The sequence below is a fragment of the Lampris incognitus genome, chromosome 20 (assembly GCF_029633865.1).
Source record: "Lampris incognitus isolate fLamInc1 chromosome 20, fLamInc1.hap2, whole genome shotgun sequence".
In the NCBI taxonomy this organism is placed as follows: domain Eukaryota; kingdom Metazoa; phylum Chordata; class Actinopteri; order Lampriformes; family Lampridae; genus Lampris; species Lampris incognitus.
Genome location: NC_079230.1, coordinates 33,633,496 through 33,659,714, shown reverse-complemented (window position 1 = coordinate 33,659,714; position 26,219 = coordinate 33,633,496). Strand labels below are relative to the sequence as shown.

The 26,219-nt window shown below is 46.0% G+C and overlaps 1 protein-coding gene across 1 annotated transcript in view; it reads right to left on the bottom strand.

Annotated features, from left to right (window-relative positions):
- The window catches only part of ap1s1 (adaptor related protein complex 1 subunit sigma 1), a 41,321-nt gene that overhangs the window by 12,668 nt on the left and 2,434 nt on the right, over nucleotides 1-26,219 (bottom strand). The window contains exon 2 of the mRNA XM_056300335.1: nucleotides 12,479-12,657. Coding sequence (XP_056156310.1) covers nucleotides 12,479-12,657 — 179 coding nt within the window. The remainder of the gene's footprint in view (nucleotides 1-12,478; nucleotides 12,658-26,219) is intronic.

The window sequence follows — 26,219 nt, the reverse complement described above, 5'->3', positions numbered from 1 at the left end:
GATCAATGGAAAAACAAGGTGGCAGGCCTCCAATACATGGATCTCGATAGCAATTTGCCTGCCATGCCAAGTCAAGTCAATTTATACAGCACATTTAAAAATAACCAATGCTAACCAAAGTGCTTAGCCAAAACACAAATAAATACAAGAAACACCGACATAGACAACAAGACACATAGTTCGTAGGCATGAATAAACAACATATGGACATATACAAAAGCCAGAAATCCGCCACATCAAAAGCACTCAAATTCTATAGAATAAAAGTAAATTTTGAGCTGGGACTTAAAAGAGTTGATGGAGGGGGCAGTTCTATAGGGAGAGAAATGCTGTTCCACCGTCTAGGGGCTGCAACCACAGAGGAAACCTGGTTACAAACGACTGCCACTGGTACTGTTGGCCAGCAGGATGCTGGTGGAAATTATGCTACTGTTGGGAGAAGGAGAGGGGGAGGCATGTGCAGAGGCAAAGGGTGAGTGAGGAAAGGTAGGAGTGTGGAGGTGAGAGTCAGAACTTTAAATGTTAGCACTATGACTGGTTAAGGGAGAGAGCTGGCTGATATGATGGAAAGAAGAAAGGAAAGGCAGAGACCAGGTGGAAGAGGAGTAAGGCCAGGAGTATTGGAGGTGGGTTCAAACTCTTCTACCATGGTGAGAATGGGGTAGGGGTAAATTCTGAAGGAAGAGTATGTCAAGAGTGTGCTGGAGGTGAAGAGAATGTCAGACAGAGTGATGAGTATGAAGTTGGAAATCGAAGGTGTATTGATGAATGTTATCAGTGCATAAGCCCAGTTGGGTGTGAGGTGGAAGAGAAAGAAGAATTCTGGAGTGAGTTGGATGACGTAGTGGAGAGTGTACCCAAGGAGGAGAGAGTGGTGATTGCAGCGGACTTCAATGGGCATGTTTTTGAAGGGAACAGGGGTGATGAGGAGGTGATGGGTAGGAATCGTGTCAAGGAGAGAAATGTGTAAGGACAGATGGTGGTGGATTTGCAAAAACGATGGAAATGGCTGTGGTGAATACATATTTCAAGAAGAGAGAGGAACACATGGTGAGATATAAGAGTGGAAGAAGGTGCAAAATGGTGGACAATATCTTATGCATCCAATGAGTTGAATTAAGCGCCACTGGACTTGGTATGTATCCGTGAAGACGTTTTGCCTGTCATCCAAGAGGCTTCCTCAGTTCGTGCCTTTCTGACTAGACGGAGCTAGTGACTAGCTTCGTCCAAGTCCAGTTGCACTTGATTCAATTCGTTTGGATAACCATGACCTGGATGAATGAGAACATTCACAGACATACACTCACTGGCCACTTTATTAGGTACACCTTGCTAGTACCGGGTTGGACCCCCTTTTGCCTTCAGAATTGCCTTAATCCTTCATGGCATAGATTTAACAAGGTACTGGAAACATTCCTCAGAGAGTTTGGTCCATATTGACATGATAGCATCACGCAGTTGCTGCAGATTTGTCGGCTGCACATCCATGATGCGAATCTCCCGGTCCACCACATCCCAAAGGTGCTCTATTGGATTGAGATCTGGTGACTGTGGAGGCCATTTGAGTTACAGTGAACTCATTGTCATGTTCAAGAAACCAGTCTGAGATGATTCGAGCTTTATGACATGGTGCGTTATCCTGTTGGAAGTAGCCATCAGAAGATGGGAACACTGTGGTCATAAAGGGATGGACATGGTCAGCAACAATACTCAGGTAGGCTGTGGCGTTGACACGATGTTCAATTGGTACTAAGGGGCCCAAAGTGTGCCAAGAAAAGATCCCCTAAAACCATTACACCACCACCACCAGCCTGAACCGTTGATACAAGGCAGGATGGATCCATGCTTTCATGTCGTTGACGCCAAATTCTGACCCTACCATCCGAATGTCGCAGCAGAAATCGAGACTCATCAGACCAGGCAACATTTTTCCAATCTTCTATTGTCCAATTTTGGTGAGCCTGTGCGAATTGTAGCCTCAGTTTCCTGTTCTTAGCTGACAGGAGTGGCACCCGGTGTGGTCTTCTGCTGCTGTAGCCCATCTGCCTCAAGGTTTGACGTGTTGTGCGTTCAGAGATGCTCTTCTGCATACCTCGGTTGTAATGAGTGGTTATCTGAGTTACTGTTGCCTTTCTATCAGCTCGAACCAGTCTGGCCATTCTCCTCTGACCTCTGGCATCAACAAGGCATTTTCGCCCACAGAACTGCCACTCACTGGATATTTTCTCTTTTTCGAACCATTCTCTGTAAACCCTAGAGATGGTTGTGCGTGAAAATCCCAGTAGATCAGCAGTTTCTGAAATACTCAGACCAGCCCGTCTGGCACCAACAACCATGCCACGTTCAAAGTCACTTAAATCACCTTTCTTCCCCATTCTGATGCTCGGTTTGAACTGCAGCAGATCGTCTTGACCATGTCTACATGCCTAAATGCATTGAGTTGCTGCCATGTGATTGGCTGATTAGAAATTTGCGTTAACGAGCAGTTGGACATGTGTGCCTAATAAAGTGGCCGGTGAGTGTATATCTTATGCAGGACGCGCAATCTGAAAGGGGTTGGTAACTGCAAGGTGGTGACAGGGGAGAACGTAGCTAGGCAGCATTGGATGGTGGTCTGTAGGATGACTTTTGAGACCAAGAAGAGGAACAGTGTGAAGGCAGAGCCAAGGATCAAATGGTGGAAGTTGAGGAAGGGAGACTGTTGTGTGGAGTTCAGGGAGGAGGTAAGACAGGCACTAGTTGGTAGTGAAGAACTGCCGGATGCCTGGGCAACGACTGCAGAATGAGTGAGGGAGACAGCTAGGAAGGCACTTGGTGTGTCATCAGGACAGAGGAAGAAAGACAAGGAGACTTGGTGGTGGAAAGAGGAAGTACAGCAAAGTATACAGATGAAGAGGTTGGCAAAGAAGAAGTGAAGTCAGAGAGATGAAGAAAATAGACAGGAGTACAAGGAGACACAGCATAAAGCAAAGAGAGAAGCAAAGGAAATGGCATATGATGAGTTGTATCAGAGGTTGGACACTTAAGGGAGGAGAAAAGGACTTGTACCGATTGGCTAGACAGAGGAATCGAGCTGGGAATGATGTGCAGCAGGTTAGGCCAATGAAGGATAGAAATGGAAATGTACTGAAAAAAGCAGGAGAGTGTGTTTGCTGAGAAGGTGGAAGGAGTACTTTGAGGGGCCGATGAATGAAGAACATGAGAGAGAGAAGGATGGATGATGTAGGGATAGTGAATCAGGAAGTGCAGTGGATTAGCAAGGAGGAAGTGAGGGCAGCTATGGAAAAGATGAAGAGTGGAAAGGCAGTTGGTCCAGATGACATACCTGTTGAGGCATGGAGGTGTTTAGGAGAGATGGCAGTAGGGTTTTTAACTAGATTGTTTAACACAATCTTGGAAAGTGAGAGGATGCCTGAGGAGTGTAGAAGAAGCATACTGGTACCGATTTTCAAGAACAAGGGTGATGTGCAGAGCTGTAGCAACTACAGAGGTATAAAGTTGATCAGCCACAGCATGAAGATACGGGAAAGAGTAATAGAAGCTGGGTTAAGAGGAGAGGTGATGATTGGCATGCAACAGTATGGTTTCATGCTACAAAAGAGCACCACAGATGTGATGTTTGCTTTGAGAATGTGGACGGAGAGGTATAGAGAAGGCCAGAAGGAGTTACATTGTGTCTTTGTAGATTTAGAGAAGGCATATAATAGGGTGACGAGAGAGGAGGTGTGGTATTGTATGTTGCCGAGAAGTATGTATGAGGAAAGTGTGACAATGGTGAGGTGTGTGGTTGGAATGACACGTGGGTTCAAGGTGGAGGTGGGGTTACATCAAGGATCGGCTCTGAGCCCTTTCTTATTTGCAATGGTGATGGACAGGTTGACGGATGAGATCAGGCAGGAGTCTCCACGGACTATGATGTTTGTGGACGACATTGTTATCTGTCGTGAGAGTAGGGCGCAGGTTGAGGAGAGCCTGGAGAAGTGGAGGTATGCACTGGAGAGAAGAGGAATGAAAGTCAGTAGGAGCAAGTTGGAATATGCATGAATGAGAGGGAGGACGGCGGAATGGTGATGATGCAAGGAGTAGAGGTGATGTGGGCGTATAAGTTTAAAAACTTGGGGTCAACTGTCCAAAGTAACGGGGAGTGCAGAAGAGAGGTGAAGAAGAGTGTGCAGGCAGGGTGGAGTGGGTGCGGAAGAGTGTCAGGAGTGATGTGTGACAGAGGGGTGCCAGAAAGAGTTAAAGGGAAGGTTTACAAGATGGTTTTGAGACCAGCTATGTTATATGGTTTGGAGTTGGTGGCATTGACAACAAGACAGGAGGTGGAGCTGGAGGTTGGCGATGCTAAGAGTTTAATTGGGAGTGATGAAGAAGGACAGGATTAGGAACGAGTATATTAGAGGGACAGCTCAGGTCAGACGGTTTGGAGACAAAGCAAGAGAAGCAAGATTAAGATGGTTTGCACATGTGTGGAGGAGAGATGCTGGGTATATTAGGAGAAGGATGCTGAATATGGAGCTGCCAGAGAAGAGGAAAAGAGGAAGGCCAAAGAGGAGGTTTATGGATGTGGTGAGGGAGGACATGCAGGTGGCTGGTGTGACAGAGGAAGAAGCAGAGGACAGGAAGCGATGGAAACGGATGATCTGCTGTGGCGACCCCTAACGGGAGCAGCCAAAAGTAGCAGCAGTAGTAGTAGTAGTAGTAGTAGTAGTATAATACTGAATTCCATCCATCCATTATCTTAACCACTTTAATATTGAATTGTTATTTTCAATTGTGTTCAAGTCAGTTTTGCAGACAAGAAAGGACAAAGTTAAAGCTGTGAGGATAGCATTTTCAAAGTCTATTTTCAATATTTTATAATGTAAACCTAACACACATTCATCCCTTTGCATTCACACATAGTTCGAAGCAAACACAGTCATAATGTCCCAGCCTACAGCTGACCCCAATCACAAAAAAAACCTAAACAAAGGATGACAGGAATACATTAACACAACTATAGAGCTATACACATAGGATGGATTTATATTATAGGGATTACACTTAATAGTTGTTAACCACTGCTTTGTGAACCTGGCCTATAACTAAAGTGAATAAAGACATTTGGACTCATTGTGGTGAGGATTGCCTTAAACTTGCATGTGAGAATGAGCAAATGGTGTGTAAGATAGCAGACTACAGAAACCACTTGAGATTCACTCAGCCTCAGGTGCAGACAGAGCGGGATTTCATCTAAGAGCCAACAAATGAAATCTTGGGTCAAGGACCACTGAGGTAACGAGATCCTCCAGAAGGCACAGAGCCAGCTGTTGAGCGAACAGCTGAGACAAACTAATTTTACCATCAACCTTTTGAAAGCCAAAAAGGAGCAGATCCAAATGAGATGCACATCGTGTCTAGATGAGACCACTTTCCAAGATGTGATTAAGTTCACGGATAAGGCTCGTCTAGCTCAAAATGAAAAGTTGAAAACCAGGCAGCAAAATGAACTCTTGAACTCCCTGAACTCCTTCAGAGGAACACCTCCGAGCCACTGGTTCAGCTATGTGGACGACACATGGGTCAAAATCCAAACACAAGAGGTGCAAGCGTTTACCAAACACATCAACTCAGTGGACAAGATTATTAAGTTCACAAGCGAAGATGTAAAGAACAACAGTTTGCCCTTCTTGGACTGTGACGTCCACATTGGGGTTTACAGGAAACCTACACACACAGACCAATATCTACTTTTCGACTCACACCACCCTCTGGAACACAAACTGGGCATCATCAGAACTCTGCAACACAGAGCTGACAATGTGCCCAGCAGCACTCAGGCCCAATGGGAAGAACACAAACACCTGAGGGGAGCTTTAAAAACCTGCGGCTACCCCAGTTGGACCTTTGTGAAAACTGCAACATGTTCCAGAAAGACCAACCAGGTGAGCGACGAGGAGAAAAGGAACAGAAGGAAGAGCACAGTCATCCCGTATGTTTCTGGGGTCTCCAAGAAACTCAGGATAATTTTTAACAAACACTGCATCCCGTTATACTTCAAACCCAGCAACACACTCCGACAAAGACTGGTTCATCCCAAAGACTGTGTACCACACACCCGGAAAAGCAATCTGGTGTATGTTGTACAATGTAATGAGGATTGCACTGACCTATACATAGGAGAAACCAAACAACCACTACACAAACGGATGGCCCAACACAGAAGGCCAAACTCCTCAGGACAAGACTAAGCAGTCTATCTACACCTAAAGGATTAGACACACTCCTTCCAGGACATCAACGTACACATTTTGGACAGAGAAGATAGATGGTTTGAAAGAGGGGTGAAGGAAGCCATCTATGTGAAACTGGAAAAACCATCCCTCAACAGAGGAGGAGGTCTGCGACACCACCTATCTCCCACTTACAATGCCATCCTTTCATCTCTACCCAGGAGACTCAAGAAGCCTAGCCTCCAAGAACAACAGTCAGTCACTAACAGCTCCAACGACTCATGACCACTGAATGGAGCACTAACAAAGTCGAAACTAACACCCCCAATGACCGTCGCTGCTTAACATCGGATCACAAAGAGCCACGCATATCAATACCTCCGATAACGACGGGCGTTGCTACACATCAGAACACAAAGAGCAATGGACATCTATGGCTCTGATAATGACGGGCATTGCTAAACATCGGAACACAAAAGAGCCACGCATATCAATACCTCTGATTACGACCGGCATTGCTAAACATCGGAACACAAAGAGCCATGGACATATATAGCTCTGATAACGACTCCAAAGAGGATAAATATCTGAGTCTCATCACCAGCCAGTCAGACTAGCTTGGTCTAGTCAGAAAGGCACAAACTGATGAAGCCACTTGGATGAGAGGCGAAACGCCTTCACGGATATATACCAAGTCCAGTTGCACTTGATTCAATTCCTTTGGATAACCATGACCTGGATGAATGAGAACATTCACAGACAGGCAGCAAAAGAAGTTCAACCTACTTGCTGCACACCAGAGACATCGGCAGACAATGGACGGCATCCTCAATGGCAGACAGACAAACTGTCTGTCTGCAGACAATGGCAGACATACGCCGGGGATGTGGACAAGTGGGTGAATAATCTGTCTGACAGACACCTCATCCAAGTGGAGAAAAACATCCTTGCTAAGGGGCTGAATTTTGCTGTCATGCTGTGGCAAATCCTGCTGGTGGACCTGATCATAGTCACGAAATCGGGGCTCCGTAAAAAAAAACCCCATCATGGACACGGAAGCAGAGCAACTGCGGACAAAGGTTTCAGCCTGTCTCAGAAATGCAAAAGCACCACCATCCAACATCAGCAGAGACGAGAGGAAAGCGCTCACCACCCTCAGTAAGGACAATAACATCATCATCCTCCCAGGAGACAAAGGCAGATGCAATGTTGTATTAAACCAGACAGACTATCATGAGAAAGTTATGACATCACTTAGCAATATGAACACTTATGAGCCCCTGAAACGAGATCCAGCCAGTGGTTACAAGAAAAAGGTGACAGATGGTCTGAAGCTGGTATAACAGGACAATGCTATTGACAGAATTTTGTACCACATATTATACCCAGGGGGCGCTACACCTAGTCTGTATGGTTTACCTAAAATACATAAAACAGGATGTGCCATTACGGCCTATTGTTTGTATGATTAATTCAGTGACCTGCAACATCTCTAAGTTTCTGGCATCTCTTCTTAACCCATTGGTAGGCAGTAATGAACATCACATTCAGAACACTGTAGATGTTGTGGATAAGGTGAGGGACACCATTATGGAGGGGGGATGAAACAATGGTCTCATATGATGTTACGTCTCTCTTCACGTGTTGATGAAGCAGTGGAGATAGTCCGTATGAAATTACTGGACGACCCCACCCTTAGCAGTGGGACCACCCTTAACACTGACCGAGTGTGTCTGCTCCTGAAGCTGTGTCTTCAGTCCACGTACTTAATACAGGGGGCAGTACTATCAGCAGAGGCATGGGTGTGGTATAGGTTCCACAGTCTCACCTGTAGTGGCCAACTTGTATAAGGAAGAAGTGGAAAAGAGGCTCTGGTGTCCTATCCAGGGACACCACCTAGCCATTGGTTCAGATTTGTGGATGACCCCTGGCTTAAAATTAAATCTCAGGATGTACCACATTTCACCAACCACATTAACTCTGTGGACAACCACATTAAGTTCACCAGGGAGGATGTGGAACATGATAGGTTAGTCTTCTTACACTGTGAAATTGCAGTTGGTGATGGGGGAAATTTGATTGTTAATGTTTACCATAAACCAACACATACTGATCAGCACTGAAGGTTTGACTCTCATCATCTACTGGAGCACAAACTAGGAGTCATCAGGATGCTGTACCACCGAGTTGACAACGTCCCCATCGACACAGCAGCCGGGGAAGGGGAGAAGTTCCACATTAAACAGGCCCTGGTTAAGTCTGGTTATCCTAACTGGGAGTTTGTCAAAGCCAGGAAGACCCCAAACAGTGCACCAACCGATCAAAGAGAGAAGGAGAACAGCTGTCTAAGTGTAAACCACTGGTGATTCTGTATGTGGTGGGAGTGTCAGAAAAGTTAAGACACGTATTTTCCAAACATCACGTCTCAATTGCTTTCAAACCCGAGAACACGCTGTGCCAGAAGATGGTCCACGCCAAGGGTCAGGTCCCCCAGCACAAACAGAGCAATATAGTGTATGCTGTTAAGTGCTGAGAAGATTGCCATGACTCATACATTGGGGAAACCAAACAGGCGCTGGCTGGCAAAGAGGATGGCATAACACAGGAGAGCTAACACATCAGACCAGGACTCCACAGTCTACACCATCTACAGGCCACTGGCCACTCTTTCAATGAGGATGAACACATCCTTCATAGGCAGGAACACTGGTTTGAATGGGGTGTCAAAGAGGTCATCTATGTGAAGAGGGAACAACCATCTCTGAACCGAGGAGGGGGGCCTTAAGAGTACATCTATCGCCATCTTACAATGCTGTGATTGCAACTCTTCCCAAATCCTCTGTGAATAGTACACATGGCCACTGTAACTCCAGTTAATGGTCACGCTAATTTGCATATGATACCAATCGTTGGTTTTGGTTATTATGCAATTGAATTGTTTATAAGGGTGGGGGTACATGCAGTCACTGTATTGTTTATAAGGGTGGGGGCACCTGCAGTCACTGTATTGTTTATAAGGGTGGGGACACCTGCAGTCACTGTCTTGTTTATAAGGGTGGGGACAACTGCAGTCACTGTCTTGTTTATAAGGGTGGGGACAACTGCAGTCACTCTATTGTTTATAAGGGTGGGGACACCTGCAGTCACTGTATTGTTTATAAGGATGGGGACACCTGCAGTCACTGTATTGTTTATAAGGGTGGGGACATCTGCAGTCACTGTATTGTTTATAAGGGTGGGGACACCTGCAGTCACTGTACTGTGTACAAGGGTGGGGACACCTGCAGTCACTGTATTGTTTATAAGGGTGGGGACACCTGCAGTCACTATATTGTTTATAAGGGTGGGGACACCTGCAGTCACTGTATTGTTTATAAGGGTGGGGACACCTGCAGTCACTGTATTGTTTATAAGGGTGGGGACACCTGCAGTCACTGTATTGTTTATAAGGGTGGGGGCACCTGCAGTCAGGTGAGACTGAAGAGGTCACTTAGATGATGATGACACGTTTCTCTCAATAAACGTTGTTTCCAGATGAACCGATTCGCCTTTCTGGGATTTCCTTACTTGGATTACTGAGCAAACAACAAGACAGAGTGAACACTATTTCAACTTATGTGTTGGTGCTAGAAGACAGCTCATGCACAGCTCGCTGGTTGGTTATGGGTACTGCACTACTTAAGTTCAAAGTACTATCAATTATAAATGAACTGGTCACATCTTTCACGTGACTTTCCTTTTTACAGACAGGAATACTTTCCATTCTTTCCTGCATACTTGCAGATTAGCTTTAAAAGAAGAGGTGGGTGTGCAGGGGTCCCTGGATGGTTTACAAAGTGAATGCTGTAAGACAGAACTCCCATCAACTGATATAAATTGCTGTCAAGCTCAAGTATGAAAAAACAGCACCAAGATAAGGCAAGACAAATATGGACTCAATCCGCACATGCACAAAGAGACTGAAAAACAGCTTCTTTCCAAAAGCTGTGGACTAATGAACTCATACATCTCAGTCTGACAAGACTGATGTGCTGCCACCACTGGGCACCTGCTCTATTTGCAGTATTTGCTCACATCACTTTAATCCACTTCATATCTGTCCACCGCACCTTTACTACATTCTTGCTGATGATGTTTTTGCACCTCATAAATTGTAAGTTGTATTTTATTGTTAACTGTATTATATTTTATATTTTATACTGCTTATATTTTGTATTTATATTGTTTAGACTGTACTTTTTATTGCTGATATTTTATATCTCTTTTATGTCTTTTAACACATTGTATTCATTATGTTCTAGTTGCGTCCCTCCCTTGTTTCCCCTCCTCTGTTAGACGGTTAGAAGTGTGGATTTTGGTGAATGTCTTGGCTAATATTTTTGCTTTATCTTCATCTCACACAGCTGTTTCATGTCCCTCTGTTAGTACTGGGCATTGCCACTCTCTCCTGACTCCCCTCATCTTTCTTATCATCCCCATACATCACCTATAGGTGGTGATCTGCCTGTCTTGTTACAGAAGTCCCTCCAACTTCCGTTTCTTTGCTTCCTTCAGTTTTCCTTGCTTGCGCCTGTGCCCTTTTATATTCAATTAGTTTTTGGAAATTATGGGTTCTTTTTAATACTTTAAAAGCTCTGTTTCTTAGTTTAATGGCTTTACTGCATTCCTCGGTCCACCACGGGACTGCCGTCTCCCCCATTTTCCCTTTGCTTCCGGAAATTGATAGATTTTCTGCTTTTAATACAATTTCCCTAAACGTTCCATCAGCTTGTTCTGAATCCTGACTCAGGTCCATGCCATTACATTCCCTGTCACATGAATATTCAAAGTGATCCCGCTTTGCTTTACTAAATATCCACCTTGACGCTCTTGTCTCTCCCCTTATTTCCTGGTCTACCTGTGCTTTACTAAATACTGGATAGTGGTCACTACAGACTGTTGAGTCTTCCCATAATTCCCACTCACATACCCCTGCCACGTCTCGTGATACCAGGCTTGTGCTGAGCTGTTACCTGTGTGTACATCGATCCTTGTTCCTCTTGAGGTTGAGGTTGACACAACTGCAGATTCGTTGTTCTTGCACAATAATAAAATTCTCCTGAATCCTGAACTCGGACATCCTTCTCAAGAGAGCATCTTCAGTTTGGAGAGTTGAGTAAATCATAGCCTTTTAAATATTCCACAGGATGACATCTCGACCTCTTGGATGGTACATTCTCATCAGTGTGAGTACACTTGCATTTCCTCTACATTTTGGCTGATATTCAATCGCAGTCAAAGCCTGACTACCTTCCGAGGTGGTCTGGCAGATCCCATCATGACACATACAACAGGTGTTTAGAGGATAGCTTCACTCTTCAACCAGATGTTGAAACCTTGTCGGGCATCATTTAGAACCACTCAGACAAACACTTCAGTGACAGAAACTTGAAAAATTCAGCAAAGTGGCAATTTTCTCGGTTTGGAAGCCACCAGTGTGAAGTTTTTGTCTACAAGATTGTACTTGATGACTGACATCGTTTAGGGTACAGAAAGTGAACCTGTCCTACAGTATGCATGTTACTCCATCCAGATAACATGTTACGATACAGACGGCATGGTATTACAAGGTGTTTTTCACATGCTTTCTTTATCTTTGCTAGAACATCCCGAGGTTCACTCTCGTTTGATGAATTGACCTTTCGCAAAGTACCGCCCCAGAACGGTGCTTGTCCAATCCTACCATAGCAACGGTCCGTCAAGCTTTCAAACACACAACAAAGTGCTGAAACGGTGTGCCTATGAGATCTGCAAATCGGATACTAGATATGTGAAAAGTTTGAAGGGGTGTAATTTTCTTTCCCTTCCCCGAAACCCAGAACGCAAGAAGCGCAATGTGGGCAATAGATTTGGCAGTATAGCAGACCCCATGGCCAGCTTAATCCATCCAAAATCAACAACAATACCTGTCTGCTCCAAGCTAAGCTTGCTACTAGCTATTATTGATAGCTAATACAGCTAACGTATTATTACTGTTGCTTTTAGCCGCACAATGCGCTGATTTCTTCCTTCATGTTTTGGTGTTTTCCGGCTACTTCCTGGATAGTTCTGAAATGCTTGATGGGCATAGCAACAGTAACTAAGGGGGGGCGGGACTTTACGAAAGGTCAGTTGAGCTTGTAGGGTTTTGCATGTTCTATGTGCACATTACCACACACATTATCAAGCATAACATTACTACACACATTATCAAGCATATTTCTGTTCATACATTGATGGTTTACCTTTTATAAACAATCTTGAGGTCTCGCCACTCCAGGAAACTGCACATTTTAGGTTTGCGGGCCAACACCACCTGCATCAGTTCCCTGACCATCTTCTTCTTGTCCCGCTCTGCAGTGGCTGTGTACCACTTCTGCAGCCGCAGCTTCCCCTGACGGCTGAACAGCAGCATGAAACGCATCTGGGTAAAAGTGGAGGGATGGAGGAAGAAAGTGAGACAGACTAAATGATACAGTAAGATCATAGGATCAAAAACAGAAGGAACAAACTGATGAGGATAAAAAGCAAGAGCCTGTGATCTTTCCTGACAAGAGAAAACAATAATAATAATTATATATATATATATATATATATATATATATATATATATAAAATAATAAATGAATAAATAATAATAATAATAATCTTTACTACTACTATTTTCGGCTGCTCCTGTTCAGGGTCGCCAGAGCAGATCATCCATTTCCATCTCTTCCTGTCTTCTGCATCTTCCTCTGTCACACCAGCCACCTCCATGTCTTCCCTCACTACATCCATAAACTTCCTCTTTGGCCTTCCTCTTTTCCTCTCCCCTGGCAGCTCCATATTCAGCATCCTTATCCCAATATACCCAGCATCTCTCCTCCACAGATGTCCAAACCATCTTAATCTTGCCTCTCTTGCTTTGTCTCCAAACCATCCAACTTCAGCGGTCCCTCTATCCTGTCCTCCTTCATCACTCCCAGTGAAAATCTTACCATCTTCAACTCTGCCACCTCCAGCTCCACCTCCTGTCTTTTCATCAGTGCCACTGTCTCCAGACCATATAACATAGCTGGTCTCACTACCATCTTGTAAACCTTTCCTTTAACTCTTGCTGGTACCCTTCTGTCACACATCACTCCTGTCATTCCAACCACACAACTCACCATTGTCACACTTCCCTCATACGTATCCTGCACCACTTCTACATATTTCTCTGCAACTCCCGACTTCCTCATACAATACCACACCTCCTCTCTCGGCACTCTATCGTATGCTTTCTCTAAATCTACAAAGACACAATGCAACTCTTTCTGGCCTTCTCTATACTTCTCCATCAACATTCTCAAAGCAAACATCACATCTGTGGTGCTCTTTCGTGGCATGAAACCATACTGCTGCTCGCTGATCATCACCTCTCCTCTTAACCTAGCTTCTATTACTCTTTCCCATATCTTCATGCTGTGGCTGATCAACTTTATACCTCTGTAGTTGCTACAGTTCTGCACATCACCCTTGTTCTTGAAAATCGGTACCAGTATGCTTCTTCTCCACTCCTCAGGCATCCTCTCACTTTCCAAGATTGTGTTAAACAATCTAGTTAAAAACCCCACTGCCATCTCTCCTAAACATCTCCATGCCTCCACAGGTATGTCATCAGGACCAACTGCCTTTCCACTCTTCATCCTCTTCATAGCTGCCCTCACTTCCTCCTTGCTAATCCGCTGAACTTCCTGATTCACTATCCCTACATCATCCAACCTTCTCTCTCTCTCATTTTCTTCATTCATCAGCCCCTCAAAGTATTCCTTCCACCTTCTCAGCACACTCTCCTCGCTTGTCAGCACATTTCCATCTCTATCCTTGATCGCCCTAACCTGCTGCACATCCTTCCCAGCTTGGTCCCTCTGTCTAGCCAATCGGTACAAGTCCTTTTCTCCTTCCTAAGTGTCTAACCTGTCATACAACTCACCATACGCTGTTTCCTTTGCCTTTGCCACCTCTCTCTTTGCTTTACGCTGTGTCTCCCTGTACTCCTGTCTACTTTCTTCATCTCTCTGACTATCCCACTTCTTCTTTGCCAACCTCTTCCTCTGTATACTTTGCTGTACTTCCTCATTCCACCACCAAGTCTCCTTGTCTTCCTTCCTCTGTCCTGATGACACACCAAGTACCTTCCTAGCTGTCTCCCTCACTATTTCTGCAGAGGTTGCCCAGCCATCCAGCAACTCTTCACTGCCACCCAGTGCCTGTCTTAACTCCTGCCTGAACTCCACACAACAGTCTTCCTTGTTCAACTTCCACCATTTGATCTTTGGCTCTGCCTTCACTCACTTCCTCTTCTTGGTCTCCAAAGTAATCCTACAGACCACCATCCGATGCTGCCTAGCTACGTTTTCCTCTGTCACCACCTTGCAGTCTCCAATCCCTGTTATAATAATAATAAATAAAAAATAAAATAAAAATAATAATAAATACTACTACTAATAAAAAAATAAATAAATACAAATAATAATAATAATAATAATAATAACAATAATCCACTTGAGAAAAACATGATGAAATGAACTGGACCGAGAGAAGCATAACAATAAAAAATGAAAAAACAAAACAGGATATGGTTTGGACCAGGGGTGGGCAGTCTTATCCAGAAAGTGCCGGTGTGGGTGAAGGTTTTTGTTCCGACCAAGCAGTTTCATACCTGTGTCTCCTAATCAAGTTCCTCAGCAAAGACTCATCTGGTTGATTCGTGGCACCAGGTGTGTAACTGCTTGGTTGGAACAAAAACCTGCACCCACACCGGCACTTTCTGGATAAGATTGCCCTCCGCTGGTTTGGACAATGGGAAATGGATAGCTACTTTTGAGTGCCATGGATTGAAATAATAACATGCCTTTCAATTCAGCTTGTCAATGAGGTCTATAACTTTTCTTTGCTGAACCAGAGTCTACATGACCATAACTGTCATGCTTCATGTGACATCATCAGCAGCACCTGCAGGACTGTTTGCCAGCAATGGAGGTCAACACTTCAGACACAGTTTTCTGCCTTGGTACGGTACCATCCATCCATTATCCGAACCGCTTATCCTGCTCTCAGGGTCGCGGGGATGCTGGAACCTATCCCAGCAGTCATTGGGATGGGCAGGTGGGGAGACACCCTGGACAGGCCACCAGTCCATCACAGGGCCCACGCCCGCCCACACACACACACACACATTCATACCTAGGGACAATTTAGTATGGCCGAATCACCTGACCTACATGTCTTTGGACTGTGGGAAGAAACCGGAGCCCCTGGAGGAAATCCACGCAGACACGGGCAGAACATGCAAACTCCACATGGAGGACGACCTGGGACGACCCCCAAGGTTGGACTACCCCGGGGCTCGAACCCAGGACCTTGTTGCTGTGAGGTGACCGTGCTAACCACTGCGCCACCATGTCGCCCCCGAATATGATACAAATATGATATGTATAACAGCAAACATCAATGCCTTTTGTCTTACAAGTAAAACAACATATGCTAAACTTGTTACAACACTAAATTTCTCTTTTTTAGGGGAGCCAAGTTCATTACTAAAACATGCATAATGTAAAATAGCAAAACCTGTCATGGTCCGTCCATGTCTCTCATAAAAAAAGGCTCCCCAATGCCTCCACTTTCTGAGGAGGCTGAGGAGGATCAAGCTGCAAACTCAGACCCAGACTAACTGGGATAGATGCACAGGGGAGAGCATACTGAGCAGCTGCATCACAGTCTGGCAGGGCAGCTCCACAGTGGCTGACTGCAAGGCTCTCCAGCGGGCGGTGAAAACTGCCCAGCATATCACTGGGACTGCACTGCCACCCATACAGGACGTCCCTGACCGGAGATATCTGAGGAGAGCCCACTGCGTCACCAGGGACCAATCAACACAAGCCACCATCTGGCAACCTGCTAGAAGATACTGGACCATACAGTCATGGACCAGCAGACTAGAGAACAGTTTATTTCCAAGAGCTTCACCCTAGTGACCCCCACCCCACACACTGATCACTAAGCCTGACTATGGACAGGCTTGTGCAGCAATGATAATTTTTAATGGCACTGTGCCACGGCGACTACGTAATATCAGCGATAATTTATGTTACCAATGACGACTTGCACTCGTCATACATTTTAATTTTTCTAAATATTTTCTACTCTTATTGTTATTTACTTATATTTTTTGGGGGGTTTTATGTCTAAACTTGAGGAGTGTGTGTGTTTTTTTTTTTTACTGTGTCAGTGTGCACTATGCTTCTGTCTTGCACCAGATAAGAGAGACTGGCGTACAAGACTTCTTCCTATACTGCAAAGGTATAATGACAATAAATTGAATTGAATTGTTAATGGATTAGCCTATGGTTTCTTTTTTAAATTATTGTTCTTATCTTTTAAATCAACATTTAATTTTGATTGGTTTTTATGTACTTTGGATGAAACTTTAATGCCAAATTGAACATTTGAAGTTCTAGGTAAGGGCTAATCTGTTTAGAGACTGGAAGCACCCCACTGCTTCTCTAGACAGGCTGGAAAATAAAGATTCTGTGCTGAGGCAACACCCTTTGCTTGCAAACGTCAGAGAGTCACATCATTCACAGCCCTGCTCGCCGTAAACTCTGCAATAATGACCTGGCAATCCAACTTACACACAACAGCCTTTTCAAGACACACAATACCAAGTCCCTCCAAGCTTTTTGTGACATACTGGTGCTCGGATAGTTTTTCATTAGTTTTAACAGAAAATGCACCATCTTCATCTTGTAATCTTATTAATGACTTTTCAAATTCACCTTTTTTACCTTTCCAAACATTTGTCTTCTGCATGTTTCACTGAGCAGCCTGATGTGAAATGCAACACAATTAGTGGATTTTTTTCATTTGACACTGACAATACATTTTCATAGGCAGGCCTGTAGACTTAAATTAATGTAATTTTAGAGAATAAAGCCCCTCTGGTCAATGACTTCATCACAGAGCACAAACTGGACTATTTCTGTCTCACAGACACCTGGCAGTCACAGACTGACTTTCTACAGCTAAACTCAGCAAATCCACTGGGATCTGTTTACATATGCAAACCTCGTTCTCTGGGCAGAGGAGGCAGCCTTGTGTTGATCTATCACAATAGTATAAAACTAATGCCACTCTACCTGATCAATCTTCATTTGAACTGCTGGCTGATAAGCTCTATGGACCCACACCCACCATTGTTGGTGCTCTGTACAGACCAACTAAGGCAATGGATATTTTTATTACTGAACTCTTGACAGTTTTAACCACCCTTAGTGCAATGTCTCCAAATATAATCCTAATGGGGGATTTAAATGTTCATTTTGATAAAACTGACACTATGTTCACTTGTTTTGATTTGTTTCAACTCTTTGTTTGAGCCAGTCCTTGTATAATCAAAGTAAAAGCTGTGTCCGTATTCTTGGCACAAAGTCAAACACATTTTTGGTGAGTGTAGGACTCGGCCAAGGTTGTCCCTTCTCTCTGATTCTGTTTGTGATATTCATGGACAGGATCTCAAGGCGCAGCCAAGGTGAAGAGTGTGTCCATTTTGGGAACCTCAGAATTGCCTCTCTGCTCTTCGCAGATGATGTGGTTTTGTTGGCTTCATTAGAACGTGGCCTCCAGTGCGCACTGGAGCAGTTTGCAGCTGGGAGTGAAATGGCCAGGATGAGAGTCAGCACCTCCAAGTCTGAGGCCATGGTTCTCTACTGGAAAATGGTGGATTGCTCCCTCTGGGTTGGGGATGAGTTGTTGCCTCAAGTGAAGGAGTTCAAGTATCTTGGGGTCTTGTTCATGAGTGAGGGTAGGATGGAGCGGGAGACTGACAGGTGGACTGCTGCAGCATCAGCAGTAGTGCAGATGTTGTACCAGACCACTGTGGTGAAGAGGGAGCTGAGCCGGAAGGCAAAGCTCTCAATTTACCAGTCAATCTTTGTTCCAACCCTCACCTATGGTCATGGGCTTTGGGTAGTGACCGAAAGGGTGAGATCACGGATACAAGCGGCTGAAATGAGTTTCCTCTGTAGGGTGTCTGGGCTCAGCCTTAGATAAAGGGTGAGGAGCTTGGACATCCGGAGGGAGCTCAGAGTAAAGCCGCTCCTCCTTCACGTCGAAAGGAGTCAGTTGAGGTGGTTCAAGCATCTGATTAGGATGCCTCCTGGGTGCCTTCCTTTGGAGGTTTTCTGGGCATGTCCAACTGGGGTGAGACCCTGGGTTTTTTTTTTACTGCTTTGTTGTTCATTGTATATGATATAATGTGCATTTTATCTTCTGGAGTGATTCTGAATTGCTGGTTCATCTAGAATAGAGTAAGTATCATCTTTCTTGCTTAACAAATTGCTATTAGTCTTATTCTAGCTGCTTGAGTATTAGTGCTTTTCTCTATAGGTCTGCTGCTGGTTCCTAGTGGGAACTAGTGGGGATCTTATTCTAGCTGTAGCTGTCTTATTCTAGCTGTAGCTGTTTTTCACCTAGTGTGTCCTTAAATATTTCTTGTTGCCTAGCTGTTTTGACTTAGTTATCATTTTAGCTTATACATATATTCCTTGGTAACTTGCTGTTTGCAGTTTTAATAGTTTTGTGTGAGGTTTGATAGAGTTTTACATAACTGACCAGTTTCCGGGCAATAGGCCTAGTTTCAGTTTAGCTCTTTGGCCAATTGGGTGTTAAGTGGCCAGGGTGTGGCCTGCACTCATGGCAGACAATTAGCAACCAGTGTTCTTTAAATCACTGCTGCTGCTTCCAAGCGTCAGGCAACAAGCCGAGGGCAAACAGGTCTAGGTTGAACGGAGGCTAGAGTGAACAAAGGCAACCACGACTTTTTCAAACCAAGACTTCATCAAGCAAAGACTGAGTCAAACAAGGACTGCTCTTTTTGGATCCGTTGGATCACCATTGTGGTTGCGTACCGCCCACCAGGCCCCCTTGGTGAGTTTCTGGAGGAGCTTGACACACTTGTCTCACACTTCCCTGTTGATGACTCTGCACTTATCCTTCTCGGTGACTTCAACATCCACACTGACAAGCTAGATCCTCTTCTCTCTTTCTTCGCCCCCTTTTGACCTTCACCTCTCACCCTCTCCTCTTACCCACAAGGCCGGCAACCACCTGGACCTTATCTTTACTAGACACTGTCCTATTTCCAATCTCTATTACTCCCCTCCAGCACTCTGACCACCATTTCATGTCCTACTCTCTCTCCCCCCATAGCCCCTTCCCCTATCCACATGGTCTCCACCTGTAGACACCTCTGCTCTCTCTCTGCCACTGATCTTTCTTCCTCTGTTACCTCTATCCTCCCTACACCTGAATCTTTCTCTCGCCTACCCCCTGACACTGCTACTGATATTCTTCTCTCTACCATCTCCTCTTCTCTGGACAATCTCTGTCCCCTCACCTCCAGGCCTGCACGCCCAACTCCACCTGCCCTTGGCTGTCCAACTCAGTACATACTGAAAGACAGAGCCTAAGAGTGGCAGAGCGCAAATGGAGAAAAGGCAAACTCCCAGAGGACCTTCTCAACTTTCAATCTCTCCTCTCCACTTTCTCCTCCTCCGTTTCTGTTGCTAAAGCTGCCTTTTATCGCTCTAAAATCCTATCCTCTCCCTCTATTCCTAAGAAACTCTTTGAAACCTTCTCTACAATTCTTCAACCCTCACCTCCTCCTCCTACTTCCTCCCTTCTCCCTGATGACTTCGCTAACTTTGACAAGAAGGTAAACAACATCAGATCCTCCTTTTCTCACCACCCGGTTAGCGCTCATTGCACTAGCTCACCCTCTGCACCCTCCCTCACCTTGCCACATCCCACCCTATCTCACCTCGCTCCCCTCTCCACCAACGAGGTCCTCAACCTCATCACATCCAGTCGCCCCACCACATGCTCCCTTGACCCGCTCCCCTCCCCTCTTCTTCAGTCTATAGCACCTGAACTCCTTCCCTTTTTAACCCACCTCATCAACACCTCCCTCCAGGCAGGACGCTTTCCATCTGCCTTCAAGACTGCTAGAGTTACCCCCCATTCTCAAGAAACCATCACTTAACCCCTCTGACATCAAAAACTACAGACCGATTTCCCTTTGACCCTTTTTATCCAAAACTCTCGAACGTGCTGTCTTTAACCAACTTTCTTTGTACCTCCTCCTGGACCCCAACCAGTCTGGCTTCAGGGTGGATCAATCGACAGAGACGGCTCTCCTTGCAGTGACAGAATCACTGCATGCTGCGAGAGCAAACTCTCTCTCCTCTGTCCTGATACTCATGGACCTGTCAGCTGTGTTCGACACGGTGAACAACCAGATCCTTCTCTCTACCCTCGAGGGGCTGGGTGTCACAGGCTCTGCATTCTCAATGTTTGCATCCTACCTGACGGGTCGCTCCTACCAGGTGACATGGAGGAAATCTGTCTCGGGGCCTCAAAGACTAACTACAGGCATTCCACAAGGTTCGGTTCTGGGTCCTCTCCCTTTCTCCCTGTACACGACATCCCTGGGTTCTGTTATTCGCTCGCATGACTTCTCTTACCATTGTTATACTGATGACACCCAGCTGATCTTGTCCTTTCCTCCCTTTGACACACAAGCAGAGACACGCATTGCTGCGCGCTTGACTGACATCTCGGAGTGAATGGCGACACACCACCTGAAGCTCAATCTGGACAAGATGGAGCTGATGCTCCTCCCGGGGAAAGGTTGCCTGCACCAAGACCTGGCCATCACCATTGCCAACACCGTGGTTACGGCAACTCGGACTGTGAGGGATCTTGGGTGTGATCCTGGACGACCAACTGTCATTTGCTGCAAACATTGCATCGGTTGCTCGCTCCTGCAGATTTCTCCTCTATAACATCAGGAGGATTTGCCCATTCCTCACCGATGAGACGGCACAGGTGGTAAACTCCCAGCTGGACTATGGCAACTCCCTCCTTGCTGGCGCCCCAGTGTCAGCCATCAGACCTCTGTTGTTCAGAAAGCTGTAGCTCATCTGGTGTTCAACCGCCCTAAGTTCTCCCACACAACTCCTCTTCTCATGTACCTACACTGGCTCCCATTAGCTGCTTGCATCCAGTTTAAGACTGGTGCTAGCCTACAAAGCAGTGCAAGGAACAGCTCCTTCCTATCCCCAGGCCATGGTCAAGCCCTACACCCCCACCCGACCACTTCACTCTGCTGCCCCGGGACGCCTGTTTGCCCCGTCGCTCGGAGGCCCCTGCTGTCGATCGGCCCGGTCCCGGCTCTTTTCTGTCCTGGCCCCACAGTGGTGGAATTAACTCCCCACTGATGTCAGGACAGCGGAGTCGCTGCCCATCTTTCGGCGCAGGTTGAAAACTCACCTCTTCAAGAACTACTACCCTGTTACTTGTTCTTAACACTTACTGTATTCACTCTTTAAAAAAAAAACTTTCTTGCGCTTTAACTTTAACACTGGTTTTGCTCTTAAATTCTTGTTTAGCGAGAAGATACACTTATGACCTCTGATGACTAGTAGTTCTCCTGATTTCCTTCGTTAAATGCACTTATTTTAAGTCGCTTTGGATAAAAGCGTTGGCTAAATGACTGTAATGTGACCTGAGTATCATGAAAGTTGCCATTAAATAAAATGTATTATTATTATTTTGTGGACATTCCCTCTCTATTATTCTCGGGTTGGTGGGTATTGTGAAATACACGTGACATTACCACTCAGAGCTGCATTGTTAGTTGCAAGTTCGCCAGTCAGGCATGGTGGGAGATCTGGGCTGGATTGTAGTGGTAGATGTTCCTGTGAGGGGACTGCACCTGTGATCTAGGGTATCAAACCTGACTGGTTTCTGTCCTGAACAATAAATACCCACACATGGAAGAGCTGTTGGTTCCAACGAGTAGGCTTCTATCTCAACAGAGAAGTGTTGTGGAACCTGAGAGGAGGTTCTATCTGATGGTTCAGATTGAACAACATGTTCAGCTGGAAACACAGGGAGCTCTGGGCACAGCTCTGTTGCACTTGGTGTAGTGTCGGCATACGGAAGTGGTCTGTCTGATTTGCTGGGTGTCTGAACTGATTCGGATAGGCCATCCTCACATATCAGGGGTAGTGGGGGACCGCCCATAAATGTCACTCTCCTCTGTTCCACATTCAGCACAGCATTGGTATCCATCATGAAGTCAAAACCAGATGGCACTCCATGAATTTCAACTACTCACAGAGAATAAGGAAAAGTCTGCTCACCCAACTGGATGTTGACTGTACAATGACTCAGCTCTGCTGTTCTGTCTCCGGTCACTATGACGAGGGGCTGCAATGTAGGGCACCACTCGAGGTCCTCCGGGCATAGTCTGGGCTTATGATAGTCACTGTAGAACCAGAGTCAACAAGTGTACATAGTGACTTGCCATTAATTAGGGACAGCACCTGTGACACTTTAGGTCCTGATTGGGGGTAATAGAACCCGCTACCACAACACAAGTTATTCATAGCGGGTGAGTGCATGGAAGGTGCATGGCTAGGAATGGAGTAACCTTCCTCGCCTCTGCTCCCCACCCCGTTTCCCAATGGCTGACGTTGGGCAGATGGCATTGGATTGGCGAGTTCAGGGCAGTGGTACTGAATATGGCCCCTCTGGCCCCATCTCAAACAGGTCTCAGACTGCAGTTCTGGCGGGCCTCAATAGTTTTGTGGTCCATTGGGTCTAGGGGTATTCAGTCATGGAGGGGAATGAAGGGGCTGGGCGTGCAAGAGCTGGAAAGGTCTTGAATTCTGACCCTCTGTAAAAATCTGCTCCACCTCCTGTGCATGCTCTAGTATCCCTTCCCAAGATTAAGGATTGTTAAATCGGACCTGCTGCTGCAGTTTGTCAGGCATCAGCCCTCTGATGAAAGCCTCCTTTGTAAGGATAGATCTCTGCTCTTCACTGAACTCTGGAAACACTTTATGGGCCAGGTGGCGTAGCTCAGCTGCATAGACTTCCAGCTTCTCTCCTTCCCCACATGTCCTTTTGTTAAATAGTGTAACAGAACCCTTCTAGCCTCCCCCTCTAGAGCTGTAGCCAACTGGACCGCGCTCTCAGTCTTGTCCCACTGATTGGCTCTGGCTATCAGCTGAAATTGTGTCTATCATGCCTCCTAATCAGTAGAGCAAGCCTAATGCCCCACCTTCACTTGGTCACTCTTCTGATGGGCAGTAGCTGGGGAGACAAGCTATAGCTGCGGTGAGCGCTTGTGTGAGAGCAGCAGTCAGTAATGCAGTGGAGTCAAGATGAGGCAGTTGACTGGAGAGTAGGAGGTTGCTGGGGGCCCCGCTAATCTGGTTTGCCATGGGGTTGTAGTAAACATGTTGGCTGGTAACTCCATCCCTGATCTGTCCTGGTGCAAGCGAGCTCATGTAATTAGCATGGTTAGTCGCTAAGTTAACATCGATTCTTGTGGTGATGGGCTAGGCAGCTGGAGTCACCGTATTATGGCTCAAACTAACAGGGTTCATGTAGTTAGCCGGGTTATTCACTAAGCTAACAGTCTCCAGCTGCACAGCCATAGCATCCTGGTAGCTAGTGGGGTAAGCCAATGGGCAATCACAAACAGGCTGTGGTATCTCAGCACATTTAGCATCCAAGCTAGCTAATCCAACCTGAGATGAAGCAGGGCTATTCTGACCCGGAAGTGAAACATTGTCAACATCCTGTAACAAGGGTTCCTTATTGAGAACTCAAGAGTCACATCCTTGGTTAACAGAGTAGTTAGTCAACCATCTCAGCATAGCTCGCCTTCAGCCACTGCCTAAACATTCCCTTCTCCATTCCAGGTTTGCATACACAGGCTGAACTATGTTCTTGGAAAATAAATGACCCCTCTCCTACCTCACTCCGATGGACGTCTGCCTGACTTGAACACACCTTTGTTCTTTATTTAGCTTGACTTGAAAGTACCTCAATTTCTTCCCGGATTTAACTTGAGCACATCTCACTCACTTTCGTTCTTTCCAACGGGGCTGGTGTTAGCAGTCCGCTCGCATACATAGCTGCTGCCTAGCTACTGGAGATTCGGGGTAAATCCAACACTTCTGACACCAATGTAGCGTTGCGGGGTAGCTAGGAGGAAGAACAGCAAAGAGGCGATACTACTGTCTGATAGCTCAATGGAGCCAAGATTTATTCCCTTGCCGCAGCAGCAGCAAACGCAAGGTTGAGGTGTCCCCGCTAAAACAACTGAACAAGATGGCTAACCCACTGGCTCCCTGAACTTGTACTCCTCGTTAATTAATTCTCTATTAAAAATCTGCCGTGCCTCTCTCCCCTCAAGTCTCAGTCATCCATTCATCCATTATCCAAGCCGCTTATCCGAATTCAGGTCGCGGGGATGCTGGAGCCTATCCCAGTAGTCATTGGGCAGGAGGCGGGGACACACACTGGACAGACCAGTCCATCACACGGTCGACATGGTGGTGCAGTGGTTACGCAGTCACAGCAAGAAGGTCCTGGGTTCGAACACCGGGGTTGTCCAACCTTGGGGGTCATCCTCTGTGTGGAGTTTGTATGTTCTCCCTGTGTCTGCGTGGGTTTCCTCCAGGGGCTCCGCTTTCCTCCGACAGTCGGCTTTACTAAATTGTCCCTAGGTGTAAATATGTCAGCCCTGTGATGGACTGGCGATCTGTCCAGGGTGTCTCCCCGCCTGCCACCCAATGAAGTCTCAGTCATTCTGCTGTGAAATGTAGCAACTTACACACCCAACCCCTTTCACCTGCCTCCAACAACTTCTATGCCAATTGCCCACTATGGTGGACACCTCCCTCAATAAAACCACTGCAAAGCAACAACACATAAACAGAAAAAAAGAAGAAATTATACCCAGCGTTACAATATGTATAAACAGTTTACCATATCGTCAAACATAAATTATGCTATAATCATAGTGCAGACTTTGGGTCCTTCTCCGACAGCCGGTCTCTCTGAGTCTGCAATCTGGCTAGCCAAAAAGCTACATCTTTCTACATGCCAGATACATGGGCTGGATGGTTTTTATCCCTCTTAAAGTTGCTGTACGCATTATCTAAAGTTATCTAATTATTATCTACAGTTATCTAACTTTCTTTTAATACCATTTTGCCAAATTTGGTGAACTTCCCATTACACCGACAAGCATCCACCACTGCAGAGCTCTAGTGCCCTGTGAAAACATCCTGTCACTTTAGCTGCTGTGTTCTGGTCCGCAACTCCATTCGATCTGAATGAAATAGCCGATCACCACTAGGGACCGCCCTAACTCCCCAATGCCAATCATGTCGTGTGCACACATAGGGCAACCAGCAACCCCAGCCCCTGCACTGCTAGTTGAAATTGTGTTTTTTGGGGTTTTTTTCCCTGAACAATGTGAGTGTAACTAAGAATTGCTGTTAAAAACAAAAACAAAAAACCTTTTTAATTGCATGGGTGATCAATTAACTGTTATACCAACCAACCATCCATCCATCCATCCATCCATCCATCCATCCATCCATCCATCCATCCATCACCCAAACCGCTTATCCTGCTCCCAGGGTCGCGGGGATGCTGGAGCCTATCCCAGCAGTCATTGGGTGGCAGGCGGGGAGACACCCTGGACAGGCCGCCAGGCCATCACAGCGCCCCCCCCCCCTCCACACACACACACACACACACACACACACACAATTTAGTACAGGTGATCACCTGACCTACATGTCTTTGGACTGTGGGAGGAAACCGGAGCCCCCGGAGGAAACCCCCACAGACACAGGGAGAACATGCAAACTCCATACAGAGGACGACCCGGGACGACCCCCAAGGTTGGACAACCCCGGGGTTTGAACCCAAGACTTTCTTACTGTGAGGCGACTGCGCTCAGCACTGCACCAGCGTGCCACGGGCTACAGTAAAAGCAAACAAAGCGTGAAAAGGTTTGGGTATGAAGGTCGAAGTAACATTATCAGCATCAACAAGCCACAGTCGGAGTGGCTTTAGAAGACCATCCTCTTC